At 51.8% G+C, this 17,536-nt stretch overlaps 2 protein-coding genes across 2 annotated transcripts; both read left to right on the top strand.

Moving 5' to 3' along the window:
• Positions 1-737: 737 nt before the first annotated feature.
• On the top strand, positions 738-8,687 carry LOC100898010 (NFX1-type zinc finger-containing protein 1). The gene is given in 21 exon segments (XM_029111803.1): positions 738-819; positions 928-1,120; positions 1,206-1,402; positions 1,503-1,665; positions 1,789-2,045; positions 2,146-2,383; positions 2,797-3,022; positions 3,105-3,267; positions 3,391-3,830; positions 3,945-4,165; positions 4,278-4,499; positions 4,628-4,840; positions 5,138-5,407; positions 5,546-5,720; positions 5,837-5,965; positions 6,074-6,157; positions 6,259-7,049; positions 7,159-7,976; positions 8,065-8,190; positions 8,282-8,374; positions 8,461-8,687. Coding segments are annotated over 21 exon segments (5,190 nt in total). The 5' UTR covers positions 738-762; the 3' UTR covers positions 8,575-8,687.
• A 7,300-nt stretch (positions 8,688-15,987) lies between these two features.
• On the top strand, positions 15,988-17,221 carry LOC108864366 (lisH domain-containing protein C1711.05-like; the record flags this gene model as incomplete). Its single annotated transcript, XM_018639870.1, has 1 exon — positions 15,988-17,221. A coding segment is annotated over exon 1 (1,234 nt), but the record flags the coding sequence as incomplete, so codon positions are not given.
• Between the last annotated feature and the right edge of the window lie 315 nt (positions 17,222-17,536).

The following is a 17,536-nucleotide window of genomic DNA, read 5'->3' as shown; positions in this document are numbered from 1 at the left end:
GAACAGACTTAGGAACTCGACCCTTCTCTGAAAGGGAGCGATTCCGGCTACGGACCTATTGAGGGAACTGACTGGATTCGTTCCCGAGCTCACGCAAAACATCACAGGATTCCAATTCATGGAAGCAGATCTCAAAGCCTTAAATGAAGTTTCAGTGAGTCTGCCTCTCACCGCGCGTCTTCTGGACACTATGACGGGAGAAAAGGATGCCGACCACTTGGTCGTCGCTCTATCCATCAAGCCTGGCTGGAAACTTCTGCTCGAGTCCGATTTCCGAAGTGAGTCGTCCGAGGAAGTCTGATGCGTTCTCTGGGACTCAGTAGGTATCCACCAAGATAAGTTTCTTCTAACAAATCCGTTACCTTTCCATCTCAGCCACTGAACTCAAAGCAATCTTCGCTACCCTGCATAAATGCTGCAAGGCGTCATCTTTGGATTTACTACGGCAGTTCTTGACCGATACCATCTCAGATACCTTCAAGTTCGTCAATCGATGTTGTTCATTGCTGCCGACCATCGGCCTGGAAGATCTGAAATTCGTCGAAGACGTCGTCGGAGTTCTCGAGGTGCCTCCTTCTCACTCGGAACTCGAATACCCGATCTTGTCATGAGTATCGCAGCAATGTTCCAGAAAGAGGTTCGCACGACAGGATTCCAGAGTTCATAACGAAGAAATTTCGTACCCAGAGTTCGGCGTGGTTGCAACCTGCAGGATTGGCAAGGCCTTGCATGGTGATACTCAGCTCGTTGGAAGGGAATCGTATGATGGCTCCGTGGAACGACGCTTCCAACTTGGATCTCTACGCCAAAATCAAAACGGTCAGTGAGAAGATCTGCGATTCACATTCCAAATCCTCCATGAATAAAGCCGACTCGTCGGAGTTTCCCAATTTCAAAACATTCTGACCAATCGAAGCTCTGTAATAGACTCGCGATCAATTCACAAATGCCGCGAATCTCGACGTCGCTTGCCGGGAGGCAACGGTGAGGGGTCCGAGAATCTACAAGGGCTACAGAACTTCCGGGCAGGCATCGACGAATTTCCGCGAGATGTGCATTTTCCCCACCAAAGAAGATCTCGAGGAAGAACATCCTTTCCTGAGGAAAAACATCATAAAAGGTGCATGAACGATTCGACGACCCCTTGACAGGGGTGATCCGTGGAAGATAATAATCGGCTCCGACAGCGATCATTGGTCTGACAGGTGCCTACGAGAGTGTCGACGATTATCTCGATGTACAGTTCCGTTTGCTCCGGGAGGACTACGTTACTCCGCTGCGTGACGGTTTGCGAGAATTCAAGAATTTGGGAGGTGAATTCTGCCGTCAAAAACTTCGTTCCATCCAAGATGTGCGTTTCTATGGTGGAGTACTATACCAGAGGCCGCAGTCGTCCGGACCTGTAAGTGCTTCCCTCGAACCTTCCGAAATCATGGTCCGCGAATGATCGCGGATTAGTCACTCACACATTATCCGCCCGGTAGCTCACAAAAACTGAGGAGAAACTCACGCTGGTGCTCGCACTCGAAGACCACAAATTCATCAATTGGAGCCGCTCCAAGCGCTTCACGAACGGCTCCTTGATTGGCATTTCTCCGGACAAGTTCGAGACGATCATTTTCGCTACCGTCTGCAACAGGGATGTGGAAGCCTTGAGTCAGTCGGGTGAGTGGGCCGCCAGGATATTGCTCATATTGATGTACACTTGCTCAAACAACTCTGGAGATCCGTCGAAACCCTGGGAAATATCTCCTGAATCAGGCATCGGACCTACTTCCCACCCCGCAGGTATTCTGACATTGGACCTGTGCTTCGAAGAGGATATGCTGGAGTTCAAGTCCGGTATCGAGTTCAGTTTGGTTGAGAGCAGCGGAGCCTACTTCGAAGCCTATCGTCACAATCTTGCAGTGATCCAGTCCATCACAGAGCTGCCGTTTTCGAGGCAATTGGTTTTCGCGGAAAAAGACGTGCGGGCGCCTTCTTTCATGTCTGATTACACAGAGCTGGACATGGCACCGATACTCAAGCATGAGACGGGCGGAATGGTGCGCAGAACTGAGTCTTCCCCCCCTCCCTCTGAGTTCCGCTCATTGAGCTGCATGAAGATTCCGAAGCTTCCCATTTTTGGACGACTCTTGCTTGCAGAGAATGCTCTCTGTCGACGCGTGGCCGCATCTGGAGGATACCGTCTTGAATATTCGACAGTACGAGGCCATACGGAATGCGTTCCGCAACGAAGTGTGCGTAATACAGGGTCCGCCAGGTACCGGAAAGACATTCGTCGGTCTCAAAATCGTCGAGCTTCTGATCGCGAACAGACTATCTAGAAAGCCCATCCTAATCGTCTGCTACACGAATCACGCTCTCGACCAGTTCCTCGAAGGTGATTATGCTCAGGTTCTTATCACATGTCGAAATATTTCTATTCCTCTGAGCCCATACTTCTCTCAGCCAGTGGATGTATAATCTGAGATTCCGTATGGATTTAGCGAAGCTCTTCGGGTCATCACTTGGGAGCATATCCATTTCACGATCATGATTTGGATACTTCTTGTCTCCGGAAGAGATTTCCAGCAGCGGTTCGTGGCGGTGTCGAATAATCTGTTTGAGGGGGCAAATCTTCCATGAGTCTCTGAGCTTATGATTCGATCATGCTCACGAATGCGTCCTCCCGGACTCGTTCCTTGGAGCATTTTGATGCCTCGAGATGCAGACCAAACGTTTCCTGTCCTGCATCGGTTCACTGCAGAAATCATGAGCATCCTCTGAAAAATCCGATGTTCCGATCGACGGCAGGTATATCGAAGTTCACTCGTGATATCGTCCGCGTCGGGGGCCGCTGTAACTCGGAGAATCTGGAGAAATTCACCCTCCGCAGTCGCCGTCGCTACCACGATTTTCGCTCTCCCGAAAATTACGATCGGCAGAAATTGAGAACACTGATGATGACCCTCTCAGAAAAAAGGGACGTTCTCATGCGACAGCTCGAGCAAATAGAAAACTCTATAGCATCATTCGAAGGGTAGGTACCCGCAGTAATCCGTCGAAAATTCATGCGAATATGAGTGCTTATTGGAACTTCATTCAGACCCCTCTTCCGACAGGAGAGCGATATTCGAAGATGTGACGGGGGGCGGTGAGCGATGGAGAAACGTACTCCAAGTCAACTCCATCGCTCGGATTCTTCAAGAGGAGGAGGCGCAAGTTGCTGAAGAAAACTTGGAAGACGACGGACACTTGAGCGACGAAGATCGGGGAGAGTTGGAGGTACACATTTTAAATGAACGAAGAACTCATCTCGCCCCCGGGAGTCGTGTTTTCGCGCTCCGATCGGCGATACCTTGATCCGACATGCCGACAAAGGACTCAGGATGTGATTCCCTTCTCTAGGATGAACTCGAAACTCCGATCCGACCAAAATGCCATTCGAGGACAGAGATAGCGATCAGAACGTTGCTCGGATCCCACAAACGAGAAAGCTTGGATGGCGCATTCGATGAGCTACCCTACATCAAATACAAATGGGCACGACGCCGGGCGTGGGAGGAGATGCTGGAGAGCGCCGATTCCCAATCACTCCCGATGACGACTGCCCCTCCCGCGCTTTCGGTTTTCGAGTGGTGGAAGCTGTACCGAGAAGTACATTGGGATCGAGCCGTCGAGGCTGCGACGCATTACCTCAAAGCTTGTAAGCAGCTGCGTCATCAGCCGAGCGGACTCCTTGTGGAATCAGAGCATCTCCAGATCTTGAACCAGCCCCCGACGGACGAGGTCGGCCTGACCCTGAGGTGTCTGCATTACCGTTTGAAGCGAATCCGCCAAGAGTTTCTGTTAGTTTCCCATGAGTGCAACCCGCCCTGATATCTACGGGAAATTACGTGCACGACGACGCGGCGATTTCCGATTTCTTCGCGGGGAGTCCTTTAAATTCCGAATTCTCGCAGGGACAACTCTAAACAACTCAACGAAGTAGAGAATTTGATGGATTCGGAAATCATCAAGAGCGCTACGATCGTCGGGATGACGACAACAGGCGCGGCGAAATACAATGCAATGCTCCGTAGGGCCGAGTGTGAGATCATCGTTGTTGAAGAGGCGGCCGAAGTGCTAGAAGCTCATCTCATCACGACCTTGGGTCCATCGACGAAGCAGCTCATACTTATCGGCAAGACCTCGTTTCGTGGTCTTCATCGCATTTTTCTCTCCGAATTTCACCAAATTGAGGCGAGCAAACGCTTGGAGCTCTGAGCTGTCAACTATTATCTTCTCGTTTTCAGGGGACCATCAACAATTGCAGCCCAGCGCCACTGTTTACAAACTTGCGACCCATTTCAATCTCCAAGTTTCTCTCTTTGAGAGACTCATCAACAACGGTATCACTTACGTGCGACTGCAGGAACAGCATCGCATGAGGGACGAATTCTTGAAACTACTCGTACCGACGATCTATGCGGATTACTTCTCTCATGAGAGCGTTTCGAGCTACGAAAACGTTCGAGGTATTCGATCGTGCCCACCTGTCCGGAATTCAGAAAGCACCTATTCTCATCGAAATCTGTTTCGGCGTATCTATCGCGGGCGGTTCCGATAGCAAATCACCGGACGGGAATTTTCTCCCTTCACTCAGGTCTGGCGCAGAACCTATTCTTCGTCACTCATGAACATAGTGAAAATGTCGAGAGCGAGAATAGCTCGAAATCGAATTCATTCGAAGCCGGGTTCGTCACTCGCCTGGCTCTATATCTGCGCATGCAGGGTTACTCCCCGTCGCAAATCGTCATACTCACTACGTACTCCGGTCAGGTGCGTGGGCTACTGGAAGCACTATTAGTATGAATTAGTATAAACCGATTGACGGATAGGACGTCCGATTCTCGAAACTTCACTTCTCCTGACGAGATTTGGATCCTCCAGGTGTTTGCCATCCGAAATGAAATTTATCAAATCGAGAGCAGCCGTCGCTGGAGTGGCATGAAGACGATCGTAGACGGAAGAGGAAGGAGATCCCGCGTGCCCGTGCATCCAGAGCTGCCACTATCCATGTTCGAAGGCGGGATACCCCTTGAATCGATTACCTATCAGCTGGATATCCTATTGGGACCATGAATGCGGGGTTCTCGTTTCTTGAACTGAAGAGAAACTTTCCGCTCCATCTACGCAGGGATTCGGATCACGACGGTGGACAATTATCAGGGCGAAGAAAGCGACATCGTCATCGCTTCGTTCGTCAGGAGCAACGTGGACGAAAAAATCGGCTTTCTTTCCAGGGACAATCGCGTGTGCGTGGCTCTCTCCAGAGCGAAGAAAGGTTTTTATTGCGTGGGAAATATCGCGATGCTCGCGAAAGCCTCGAAAACATGGGAGAACATATCTCGAACTCTCCTTGAGGGGAACCATGTGAACAAAGGTCAGTCATTGCAGAGAAGCTCTCTGAGGCTCTCCGAACTTCATCCCACGCTCCCACGAGAGGAGGGAACGCCTCGCTTGTCTGGAGGTCCGGAGCAACCTGAAACCGATGAGAAATGCCTCCAAACTCCCCTTCCAGGTCTAGAACTTTACTGCGATACCCACAATTTTCGCCTAATGGCTACAGAGGCCCGTGACTTCGATGAGTTCTCTGACGGAGGATGTTCGCAGCCATGTGGATATCGTCTGGATGCTTGTGGTCATGTTTGCCCGAAAACCTGCCATAAGTTGTATGCCGACCACGAAGAGATACTGTGAGTCGAGACCAATCTTTCAATTCGGGTATCATAGCTGCCCCGTTCCCAGTATGATACCGGGAGTGTGTATGGCCCCGTACTTTGTTTTGAAAGCCAGCGTGTGCTCTTTCGAGGTGTCGACGAAAATGCGAGAGGGAGCGACCTTGTGGCCACCCTTGTGTGCTGGATTGCTTCCAAAGCTGCGGAAAATGCTACTCCGAAGTGATTAAGACTCTAGGTTGCGGACACGAAGTCAGAACTGTGTAAGTTCAACGCGAATTTCCTCTGTCGCGAGATGCTCGACATGAGCTCGGACTCGATATGGATATACCGGCTCATTAATGATCGCTTGCGGTTCTGATTCTCCGAAGATGTCACCTGCCGCCCGAACTTATAGAGTGCAGCATCGTCGTCGAGAAACCCTTGGAGAAATGCGCGCACTCAGCGAGCCTCCCGTATGTTAATTTGAGGGATAGGAAATGCCTCCTTGTCGAACAATCATGATACGGTTACGAGGTGGAGCCGACTAGTTTCCCAAGAGAGTCCCATCCCGCAGATGCTGCTCTCCAACGAAGGATTATCGATGCCAAGAACCCTGCCAGCGTCTGATGCCGTGTAACCTTCATCCGTGCACGAAAAAATGCTCGTCGCCTTGTGGGAAATGCATGGAGTTCGTTGAAATGGAATCTCCTTGTGGTCACATGGTCACGGTGCAGTGTCGAGATAGCAAAGATGAAGACTGTCTCCGACACGCTTGTGTAGCGAATGTTGAACTTGAGCTGCCCTGCGGGCACAAAAACATGATCGCTTGCTCACTGAGAAACGCGACCGTCATCACAGACCTAGAAGATCGTTGCCAGCAACGAACTAGTGTGTCATGCTCTTCTGGACATAAATTCCATGCGAAGTGCTCGGTCGCCAAACAGCAAGAGTCCGTCGACGAGCGTTGCGCCTCCGAAGTGTCCGTCCCACTCCCGTGCGGCCACAGTATCGAACGACCATGTAACGAGGTTCAGCGCCTCGATGTTTCGGAAATTCAATGCCGAAAATTAGTTGAAGTGGATCTGTTGTGCGGTCACAGTACGGAGGTAGAGTGCAAGTTGGTGTCAAGCAAAACCTACGACATCGTGTGTCGAGCTACTGTGGAAGAGACTCTCGGCTGTGGACACAAGCTCCTCCGTAAATGTGGTGAAGAAGGAAAATGCATGGAGAGAGTCACCACGAAGAAACCTTCTTGTGGCCATGAAGTTGTCACCCAGTGTTGGACGCTCAGCCGCGAGAGCCTAGCCCAGGAGAGCTGCCCAGCTCCGTGCAAAAAAATTCTTCAGTGTGGTCACGGCTGCAAAGGTTCGTGACTATCGTCGAATTCGCTTGTCCGGTATACGAGCCTGCGTCTGGAGATCCCAGACGAATTCATGATTATCTCGAGGAATGAGGGAGGAAATCTGACTTTTAGGTTCGTGCTCTGGATGTTCCGGCGATGGTTTTCATCGGGAATGCCTCTTCAAGTGTCAGGCGACATTGTTCTGCGGCCACCCTTGTGGCTCGATCTGCCACTCCCAGTGCAACCCGTGCCAGAGGAAAGAGAAAGTCGTCTGTTCTCATGGTGTCAAAACCGTCGAATGCTCCTCGCTCATCAACGAGCCGTGCACCAAGACACCCCGACACTGCGAACACTTGGACTGCGGAGCGGAACGGTGCACCGACTGTCATTGCAGGTGCGATGCTCGCTGCACCAGAATTTTGTCGTGTTCGGGAGGTGGTCGAGGGAGGAATAAGACCAGAAGTTCGAACCATCAATGCGTCGGACTCTGCTCTGAACTCTGCGTGTGTAAAATATGTTACGCTCGGGAGATAAACGGTGCGACTCTGGCGGAAAACGTCAGCTTCAAGAACGCTCGTTTCATAAAACTTCCGTGTAACCATGTGTTCGAGGTCAACTGGTTCGATGAATACATTCGACGGCACGGAAACGTCTTGCGCTTCCCCGAATGTCCGAAACGCAACTGTGGAGCTCAGATAAGACTCGTGAAGAGGTACCACCAATTTTTGGAACGCATTCGACTGAACATGCGCGAAGCCCATACGCGCGTTTTCGGTGACTTCGACCAAATGAGGGAATCACATATGAAGCTCTTCCAACGATGCCAGTCCGATCAGACGATTGCTCCACCTGGAAGAGAGGAAGTGTTGACACTCTTCAAGGACAAAGTACTCGAGTTGAGTAACACGCCGTCTCGCTTCGTACACGAATATTTGTCATCGCTCCTCAGTGTAAGCTCATCCTGTCTTGTTCTGGGTCCAAATCGATTTCCTGTCCGCGACGAATCCGGTGAGAAGCCACTTTTCTTTTCCTCTCCAGGTTTTGAACGATCCCGCTGCGAATCGCGGGCCCGATGCTGCCGAACGCTGGAAGAAACTCATCCGGGGAGGAGGGCTCCAGCTAGAGCGCCTGAGTGACTTTGTACGCTCAGCTCTCGGAGAAACGGTAAGACATCGGTGAACATAGTGGTCTCGCGTAGTTTGACTTCGTATGAATTTTCTAGGGTTGGTTCAGATTTGATAGTGTACTCTTCTAGGCCGCGAAAGCCATCGCCGTACCTGAAAAGCCTATTCGTGTGGACGGATGGGTCGCGTGTGAGAAGAACCACGTTTTCCTGGGCGGAAAGGATGTGAGTTGATCAGACGATTGATCGATCGATCTTTTCCATTCCCTGCCCCCGATCGAGTCCCCTCTAATAGTTTTCGCCCTCCGCAGGAGCACTGTCGCGAGTGTATTCCAGAGGATCTGATCGCGGATAACCTTGGAGAGCTGCAGCTTCAAAAATCTCCCGGGAGTTCAACGTCTGATTCCACGGACTCCACTGTTTGAAATTCTCTCGAGAGGGTTGACATACTCTTAACATACTCTTAACAACAATCGAAATCTCTCGAGGTCTACAGTCTGCGGGCTAATAAATTTTGAGCTCTCAAGTAGGCGTTGCCATTTGGTTTTACATCCTGTTCATTACTTCCGAGGGGGGCAGAGTAGAATTCTCAACATGGTTGCCACTTCGTCGCGCGGCTAGGCGCCACCGGAAGCTGTAAGTTATGCGAGTTTCCCTGGCTCGAGGTAGAACGAACAATCCACGAGATCGAGTGTCGGTCGTCCCGATCGCGGAGAAAGCGGCTGGATAGGATACGCGAAAGGGCTCCGCATGCACCAGGATAACGCAGCATCCTCACTGCTTTTCGTTTCACGCATTCTTGCTACATCATTGCTTTGACCGCGAGGTCCCTCGGATCGCTGTTCTGCTCTTCTGGCTTCCGGGGCGGGAGACGAACGGAGGATGAGTTCTCGCATTTTTCATAATGAGCAAGTTCACACACCGGCTTCAAGGCGGCTGTGTTATCAACAGATAAAATCAGTTTCATTTCCTTGAGGGAACATATTCATTCGTCCCGTTCGAGTGGACTTCTCGAATTACTTTCAGTATACGACTCGATAGTCCGTAATACGGATGCATGAACATAAAGCTTACAAAAGCAAGCGTCCGGGACGCGAAGAGTTTCGAAGAAGTCTCGGGGTCGCGCAGCTCCGGCATAAGAGTTCAGCCTCTTAAACAGTCCGACTGGTCCGCCGATCTGCATTCCGGTCGCAGCGAGCCCCCAGCAGTCCAGCATCTCATCGGCACGGCTATCTTTCCCCTCTCGCACTTCGATTCGTTCGGTACGGCTAAAATATATCTCTCGAAATGCTCACCTCGACATATGTTCGATGGAGTATTCGTAGGTCGGGGATATTTTGTGCTCTCAATCAGCAGCTTATGAGTTCATCTGATGCGCTGCGAGCCGCGAGGCCAAGCCAGGTGACTCGGGAGTCGGATCGGTGCCCACGTTGGATCTGTCGAGTCGAGGAAAATCACCGAATGTCAAGCGGAAGTTTTGTGACTCGACCGCGCCCCCAAAACATGCAATAGAGAGTTCGGGGTTCGAGGTCCGATGATGAGATGATACACGAATACATGTTATATACGCAAAAGGCACCGATGAGAATTCGATGTGAGTCTTTCTTGATAACGAAGTCACACGATACCTTGGGGACACGATGCCTGGAGTTAGAGGCAAATCGAGGATGGTGTTCTCGAAAACAACTTCCGACGATACTCAATTCGATCCGGAGAATCCCACGGACGCAAAGGTGCTGAAACGCACGGTCTCGAGGAGATTGCAGCTCGACTTGGAAGACAAGGAGTTCTTGGAAGACTTCGCAAAAAAACTCAACAAGTCTGGCATCGATCTGAAACTCGATGCGCGCGGTGAGGCAGATGTCGGGGATGGAAAGCTCGTCCTCGCGAGAAGCCAGACAATCGATCCCACGATAGGTTCGAGGAGCTGGACCCTGAGTGACTCCTTGTCCGCATCTTTCGAGCCCTTCCAAGAAATTGAAAAAAGTAAGAGCTATGGTCGTTGAGCGGCGAGGTCCCTTGCAATGAATAGTCGAATGGAGACTCCCAGTTCCAGATCCCCACGGTCGGAAACCGCGGCGATCTGTGTACTTGTCTGGGAGATCTTCCGGGAGAGCCTCCCACGTACCATACTTAATGCCGAACATTTCAGTAAAGCTCCCGGGACTTCCACCCGTGGATGATAAGGCAGGTGAGTGACGGAGGCGTAGATTGTGAGAGTTACGAAACCAATAGTGTTACTTCCATGATGTCCCACCTCACTCTTTCATCAATCATTGGAGACTTACATTTCCGTCAGCGTTGAATGAAAAATCGAAACCGTCGAAGAAAATTTCAAAAAAATCAAAGAGGTCCGGAAAAGCGAAGAAGCGGAGTGAGAAACCGAGGAATAGCAAGAGGCCAACGAAAGAATCTAATGCGGTGTCGAAAGACGGTGGAGCTAAATCGAGAGGCTCGAAGAGCTTCCCCATGTCTTGCTCTTGCTGTCGAGTGTTCGGTAAAGCCGCTGGTGCCGCCGCTGCCGGTGTAGCAGCTGTCGGAGCAGCCGCACTCGAGGCAGCCAATGATCCTACGGCGATAGCACCCGGAGGAAAAGCGAGTGAGGAACTCCATCTCATTTTTCGCGCATTTATGTCTCCCGCCCCGCCTAGGAAATGCTTAGCGAAACACGAATTTTTCGTATGATTCAATAATTCGTTTGACGTTCAGGTGCTGGCCCCACGAAGGGTCCGGGAGTATCCAAGCTCGCAGATAAGGCTTTCATACCTGACTCGAAGAAACCCCTGGTAACCCTGAAGGCTCTCAGCGCTCAATTCGCGAAGGACTCGCGGGCGGCGAAAAAAAGTAAACTTCCACCACCGTGCTGCGCCTGTCTTCCGTGTTTCGTTGCGAAACCCGGTGCGGAGGCCCCGAAGGTGAGTCCGGGGAAGACGTCACGAAATATTTAGACGAATCTCCGCGACGGACGATCGTATCATAACCGCCAACTAGACCAGGCGACTCCTCCCTCCTTTTGAAAAACTATAGTCCGCTTTTAGAGCAAGGCGTCAGCGAAACACGAGTCGAGAAGGTCCAAAAAGTCAAGGAAATCAAGAAGTGCCCATCAAAAGCGAATGGAACCGGGTAAAGCGGCAGGGAGCGAGAATGTCATAGCAAAGATGGTATCCGAAAAGTTGAGCAAACGAAGGCTCTCCGACAAAATCGAAGAGAAGATTTCAAAGAAACTCTCCAAGACGGCTGTCAAAGGCGAGAAGCCTAAAGGAGCTACCCCGACTGGCCCATCTGCTCCGGCAGGAGATGAAGCTGCGATCGAGACGGATTCCATGAAAAATGCGAAAATGCTCTCCGCCGTGGTCGGGAAGAAGGTCAGGAAGATCATGGACGAGCAGCTTTCGAGGAGGGTTTCAGAAAAGCTCGAGGTGAAACTGAACAAGAAACTCGGGGGAGGTCATGGATCGAGGAGATTCGACAGGAGAAATAGCAAAAGGAGCTCGAAGAAGAATAGAGCTGATAGTCCAAAATCTTCGCGGGGTAAGAGAAGGATGTCGAACCGGAGGAGAACTTCCGCGAAGTCGCGCTCTCCGAAAAGCAGGAAGAGCACGAGGAGTAAGACAAGCGCGGGGAGCAGGGTTGGAAAAAAGAATTCTCGCTCTAGGAGTCCCCGGACAAGCAAAGAAAAACGACTCGATCGATCTCGACGGTCAGAGATCAAGAAACATCGGAATTCTCGGCGAAGCAGGCGGACGCGTAGCTTGCGCGGATCAAGTCCCGACCCCAGTATTCAGGCACGGAGCCGGGCTCCGACTGGAAACCTCGGTCAGCTCCGTGAGCGGCCGATTCCCAGCCCGACACCCGCCGGAAGCCACATATCTGGGTCTCGGGACCACGCCAAGCATGCTTCGTCTCCAAAAGGAATTCATTGCCATGCCGATGATAATGAGAAACTGGCGCTTACGACTGGAGGTAACGCAGAGAGCAGGAACCGGAAATCATCTATCACTGTTCAAGGTCCATGGGCTGTCACTGCAGTGGCAGCTTTGATCGTGCTCAATGCGCTGACTTGTTTGCATACGCTGAATATCATAAGGTAGGCAGGCTTTCAATCATCTGTCTCTTTTGCTCGTCCTCCTCGCTTTTGCTTGTCCTCCTGATCCTCCTCGAAGATACTTCGGGAATCCGAAGCATCAAGACTTTCGGACTTCCTGGTTCGGACTCATCCCTGTCGGTGCCTCCAAGTCTCTCTTGAGGGCTGGCTCGTCGATTCTCTCTAAACGACAGACGTTTCCGTTTCCCCCGATATCCGATGCAGCCATTGTGTCTCGCGCCTCGGACTCGGGCGAACGAGATCTTTCTGCGTCGGAATTCTATGGCAGAGTCGAATGTCCGAATTCCTCGCTGCCGTCGGTTTTCCTCATTTCTTCGCGCTCACTTGTCATCGTCTCTCGGAGAGCTGCTCTGATCGTTCGACCATCACATTCTCGGATCTCGATGTCTCCCAAATGACCGGGAACTTTGATCCCAGTATCGCGATCGTCGGATCCGAATTGAATTGATGGAGTCGAGCGAGAGGATTCTAGTAAAGCGGTTCAGGGAAAAGAAGCGGAAGCCAACGCGCTGAACCGAGTGTACTCTAAAACGCCTTACTTCGTTTCCTCAGCTGCCACGATCCACAGCGAGCTCTGGAACTCGCTTTGGATTAATTGAAAAACGTGAAGAATGTCCCGCTGGTAGCCGTTGACTGCAGGGAGCGACTCGCGAACTGGAGACGGAAAACCATGCTAAGAGAAACACGGACCATCATTCAGTGGCGCTCCTTTGATTGACTTCCCGCTCATGCACTCGACTGTGCGAACGTAGATGAATATCCCGTCATGGCGGTCTTCAATACAGCTCATGTCACTACGATGATGCCTTCCTACCTGCCTGACTCTGGCTTAGGAAGCGCGAGTCCTCACAGATGATATACCCGCCGTGTCCAGACACGATGTCCGCTCGGCCGCGTCATTCATGCCCCCACCGATTTGCAGGGAGCCATAGCTATCTGATGGATCTCTTTTTCCACGAAACTCATCGAGTTCCGAGTTTTTTCCATGAGTGGCCCACACAAGCCACGATTCTTTTCCCGCTCCCGACCATCCCCCCCTTCCCCCTCGGAGATGCAGCGGATCATTCGCCGAGGGTATGCTCCAGCATGTGCGCAGCCCCTTGGGTCAAGAGTATAGAAAGCGAAACTCCTATTCGAGCTCTGGTCGAAATTCCGTTTTTCAAGATAGATGTCCGAAGGGCTGACTCCATCGGCCGGCGCGGCGCTTCTTATGAATTCTGATTCCCTGCTATGGGATCTCAATCCCGTGGATGGAATTTGAACTGGTGTCAGCCAGTGATGTATTATGTCGGAAGAAACAACGATACGGGATTGATTTCTCTCTAGAGATCCCCGGGGGCGACGACGACGCTAAATCAGAGTTTTGCCCTGCGCGATCCAAAATTCTGGGGCGTGTTATGAGTCTCCCTCCTACAGATCGAGAGCGTCCTGGATCCTGGTCCTGTGCCGGGGAATAAACGGTGGCAACCTCCGCAATCGGAAACGAATAACGAGGTGAGAAGCAGCTGACATGAAACGCGGCCATCGACGGAAGAGGAAACAGCCCCCAAGCTCGTCCGAGTCCGCTCCGTCGACATCTACATCATGGCCAGAACTTGATACCGAGTCCTGCTTCTGGGACATCCTGGTCTCGGCCCAGACCGATTCTTCAGTAGCGGGATCACAATCAAGCGAAGAACTGCGAACGAGCGGTGAATGTCGCGGCCGCCCGGTGATCTTCTCAGACCCCTGCATTGGAAATGGTTCAGTGACGCCTCAGGAAAATCACCGTCGGCCCGGACCGTTGATAGGAGCTGGTGGCAACGCAGGTGATTGTGAACGTCATGATGATGCGGGTGACAAGGAGGACATTGGATCGATTGAATCACACCGACTTGGAAATTTTATGGACCAGTCGCAGGAAGAAGGGCCGAAAAGCAGCACAGCTTCACGAAATATCCCTAGTTTCGAGAGATCCGTGGCGATAGATTCCGAGTTGCTAGAACCAATCAAGCGCATCGTCGGGAAGAGAGTCAGAAGAGATTGGGGACCTTCCACCGAATCTGACGGTTCTGACGGCAGAATGCGTTTTCGGTCGGAGAAAAGGAGGAAATGGGATACCGGAAGGGAAGAGGGATCCGATCCTTTTCGTCATATCGGAAGTCGCTGCAGAAAACTCAGAAACCTCAAGGAAAATATCCAATTCCCAAAATTCAGAAATGACAGGGATCTTCAGATGGAGAATATCGATAACTATGTGAGAGCGCTCATAGACTCTTACGACAATGACAACATTCATTCCCAACACGGACCCGACGTAGACTCACGCAGAGAGGAATTCAAGAGAGGAAAAACACACGGATCGTCGACCTCAGAGCAGAGGAGCGCAGGATTGACTGAAAACTCGGACAAGGAGCATGAGGAGAGAACGACGAGAATAGAGAATGAAGCAGTAGAGAGCGATCGAAAGCGGGATATATCCGGAGCTGAGCAAGCGCAAGCGAGAAAAAAAGAAAAATCCGCGTGTAGAGACGAAGGGCGATGGACTCGGGGAAGCCTCGCTGCTCAAGAAAGGGCAGGATGGGACTCGCAGGGTGGCGCTGATGATGTCAGGAGCTCAGATGCCCATGAGGGGATCGGTCGAAGACTCGGGATGGGAAATGACGGAGAGAAGAGGTCCCTCCCCGCACACAGAGCCGCCCACGAGAACGAAACAGCCGAAGAATCTTGCTGTTCCGACGAGGACAGCGAGATTTCCGAAGACGGGGAACTTCGAGGAGAGGAATCAGCGGGGGATCGTGAAGGCAGGGGAGTACCGGGAGTCCGACGAAGAAAAAGCTACGGATCAAGCAACGATCCATGCAAGAGGGAAACCCTTAAAGAACGAGAGGGCGGGGCACAGGAGTCTGAAGAGGAATCAGAGGTCGAGATCGAGTCGGGAGGTGGCTCGGGAGAAGAAAAGGAAAGGGAGAGTCTTGAGTCAAGTGCTGACCGAGGTGGAAAGGCTCGAAGGATCGGTGGGTATGAGCACTCAGGGTCAATTGCAAAAAATGGAAGCGGTCCAGCGGAATCTGCGGGAGTTGGATCGGATCGTGGAGTAGGCCTCGAAATTGTCCAAATTTCCGGATCATCTTCCGAAACAGATCGTAAAGAAGTGATTCATACGTCAAAAGCCAGCGATGGGGGGAACTCGGAGGTGCACGGAGAGACCGATGGGCAGAGTCGATCGGACTGTCAACGAAACGAAGAGGAGACGTTGAGAAGGAAGGAGGTAGGAGAGAACGACGGCGATTCCGAGGATGCCGAGTCTTCGGCAAAGGGAATGGGAGAAACGAGCTTCTCGGGAGGATCGGAGTCGGAGCCGGAATCCACGGGACCGGCAGAGGAGGACAAAGAATCCACAGAGAGTGTAAGGAGGAGATCGATCATCATGACAGATGGAGAGCGACAATTCGATTCTTCAGGAGATGAAATAGAATATCGGGATCCCGAAGGACCTTGGCGAGCAGAATCAGAATCTGCGCAAAATGAAGAGGCGGGATCGAATGCCACTGTATATAGCGACAACTTTGCGACATCCGTACGAGACAAAATACAAGACCCGGAATCTGATCGCGGAGAGAGGGGATCGCGATTCAGAGAAGGTGGAGGGATGGAATCAGAATCCTCGCATGGGGAGCAATACCAGGTCGCGGAGGATCCGAGACTAGCGAAATATCCGGGAAAGGAATCGATATCCAAAACAGATAGAGAGATGGATTTAGAACCTGGTATGGCAGAGAATATCGAGCCCCGACACTCGAGAGACCGCAAGGAGAACATGGTATCCGGGAGAGATCGAAGTATTGACTCAGAGTCTATGCGAGACGGAAGCACGGAGCCGGATTCCATGAGAACGATGGAAAACGAGTCGGATTCTGAGGACGGAGGGAGATATAGGCAGGAGTATCCGGAATTGCGGGGAACTCAGCGGAGTGACTCGGTTTGCGCAAGGAATCGGATAGAGGATCCAAAAACCTCGAGAGTCGGGACAGTGGACTTCATATCGACGAGAGATGGAGCAAGGGATTCACCAAGACAGAGAAGAGAGTCTGGAGAAACGGGAGGTCAAGCTGCGGATCAGCGACCTTCGAGAGATCCAACGTGGAAATCGGTGTTTGTTGCGGAGCGGGAGGAAGAGCCGAATCCCATAGGAGAGGCCGACGACGATTCGAGCTCCACGGGAGAGAGTGATCGCCCGGAATCCATGGGGAATAAGGCATCTTCATCTGCGAGGGGTCGAACCGAGGATTTTGACTCTGCCAGAAATCGGAGGAAGGATCGGAGCGAGGAGTCGGGAACCGGGGCAGATGAGGGGATCGGATCAAAACCCTTTCTGGATATGCAGTCAACTTCGGAATTCGGGGAGGGAAGTCTAGGAGACTCGGAATCTGGTCAAGAGGAGGACTCGCAGTTCACGGGACGCATTGACCTAGAATCCTTGAATGAGCAGGGTACGAACTCGGAGGTCTTTGGGGATTCGGGAGAGGACGGAGGTGGACGGAGAAGTCAAGAGTTGGCCGAAAAACGGAGAGAGCCCGGTGAATCCTCGGGAGAGGATCTTGGACATACGAAAGATGAAGAGAAGGCGCTAGAATCCATGGAGGACTCCGATAGGACTGCGGAATTCGGAGGAGAGGGTAGTAGGGCTCCGGTTCACACGAGAGATCGGGAAGATGACGAAGAATTGAAGCTGGGATCTGTGAAAGATTCCGAGAGAGATCCGGAGTCCAGCCCAGAGAGGAGTGAGGCTTCGAAATCTGCGAGGGATCGAACAGAGGGCTTTGTTTCAGCCCAAGATGGGCCGATGGATCTGGTTCTCGCGAAGAGAGAGAACAATGAGTCGAAACCTTTGAATGATCGACGGAGGGACCCCAAATCCAAGAGCGACAGAGAGAAGGATCCAAAATCCCGGGTCGAACCGGAGGAGGTTTCAAAGTCGGGGGCAGGTCCGAAAAATGAATCGCTTCTCTCGAGCGATGAGAATGTTGCTGAGGATTCGGCTGTGGGAAAGCAGGGGAAATCTACTCTCACGAGGGGTCTGGAGAGGAATTCAAAATCTTCGAGAGGTGTGGAGGAGGATTCAGAATCTGCGGGAGGTCAGGAGAGGGATTCAGAATCTGCGAGAGGTCAGGAGAAGGATTTAGAATCTGCGGGAGGCCGAGAGAGGGATTCAAAATCTGTGCGAGGTCAGGAGAAGGATTCAGAATCTGCGAGAAATCGGTCTGAGGAATCAGAATCCGCCGTCGCTGGAAACATCGGAC

The sequence above is a fragment of the Galendromus occidentalis genome, unplaced genomic scaffold (genome assembly GCF_000255335.2).
Source record: "Galendromus occidentalis unplaced genomic scaffold, Mocc_1.1 scf7180000075612, whole genome shotgun sequence".
Taxonomy (NCBI): domain Eukaryota; kingdom Metazoa; phylum Arthropoda; class Arachnida; order Mesostigmata; family Phytoseiidae; genus Galendromus; species Galendromus occidentalis.
This window is presented reverse-complemented; position numbering and strand designations above follow the sequence as displayed.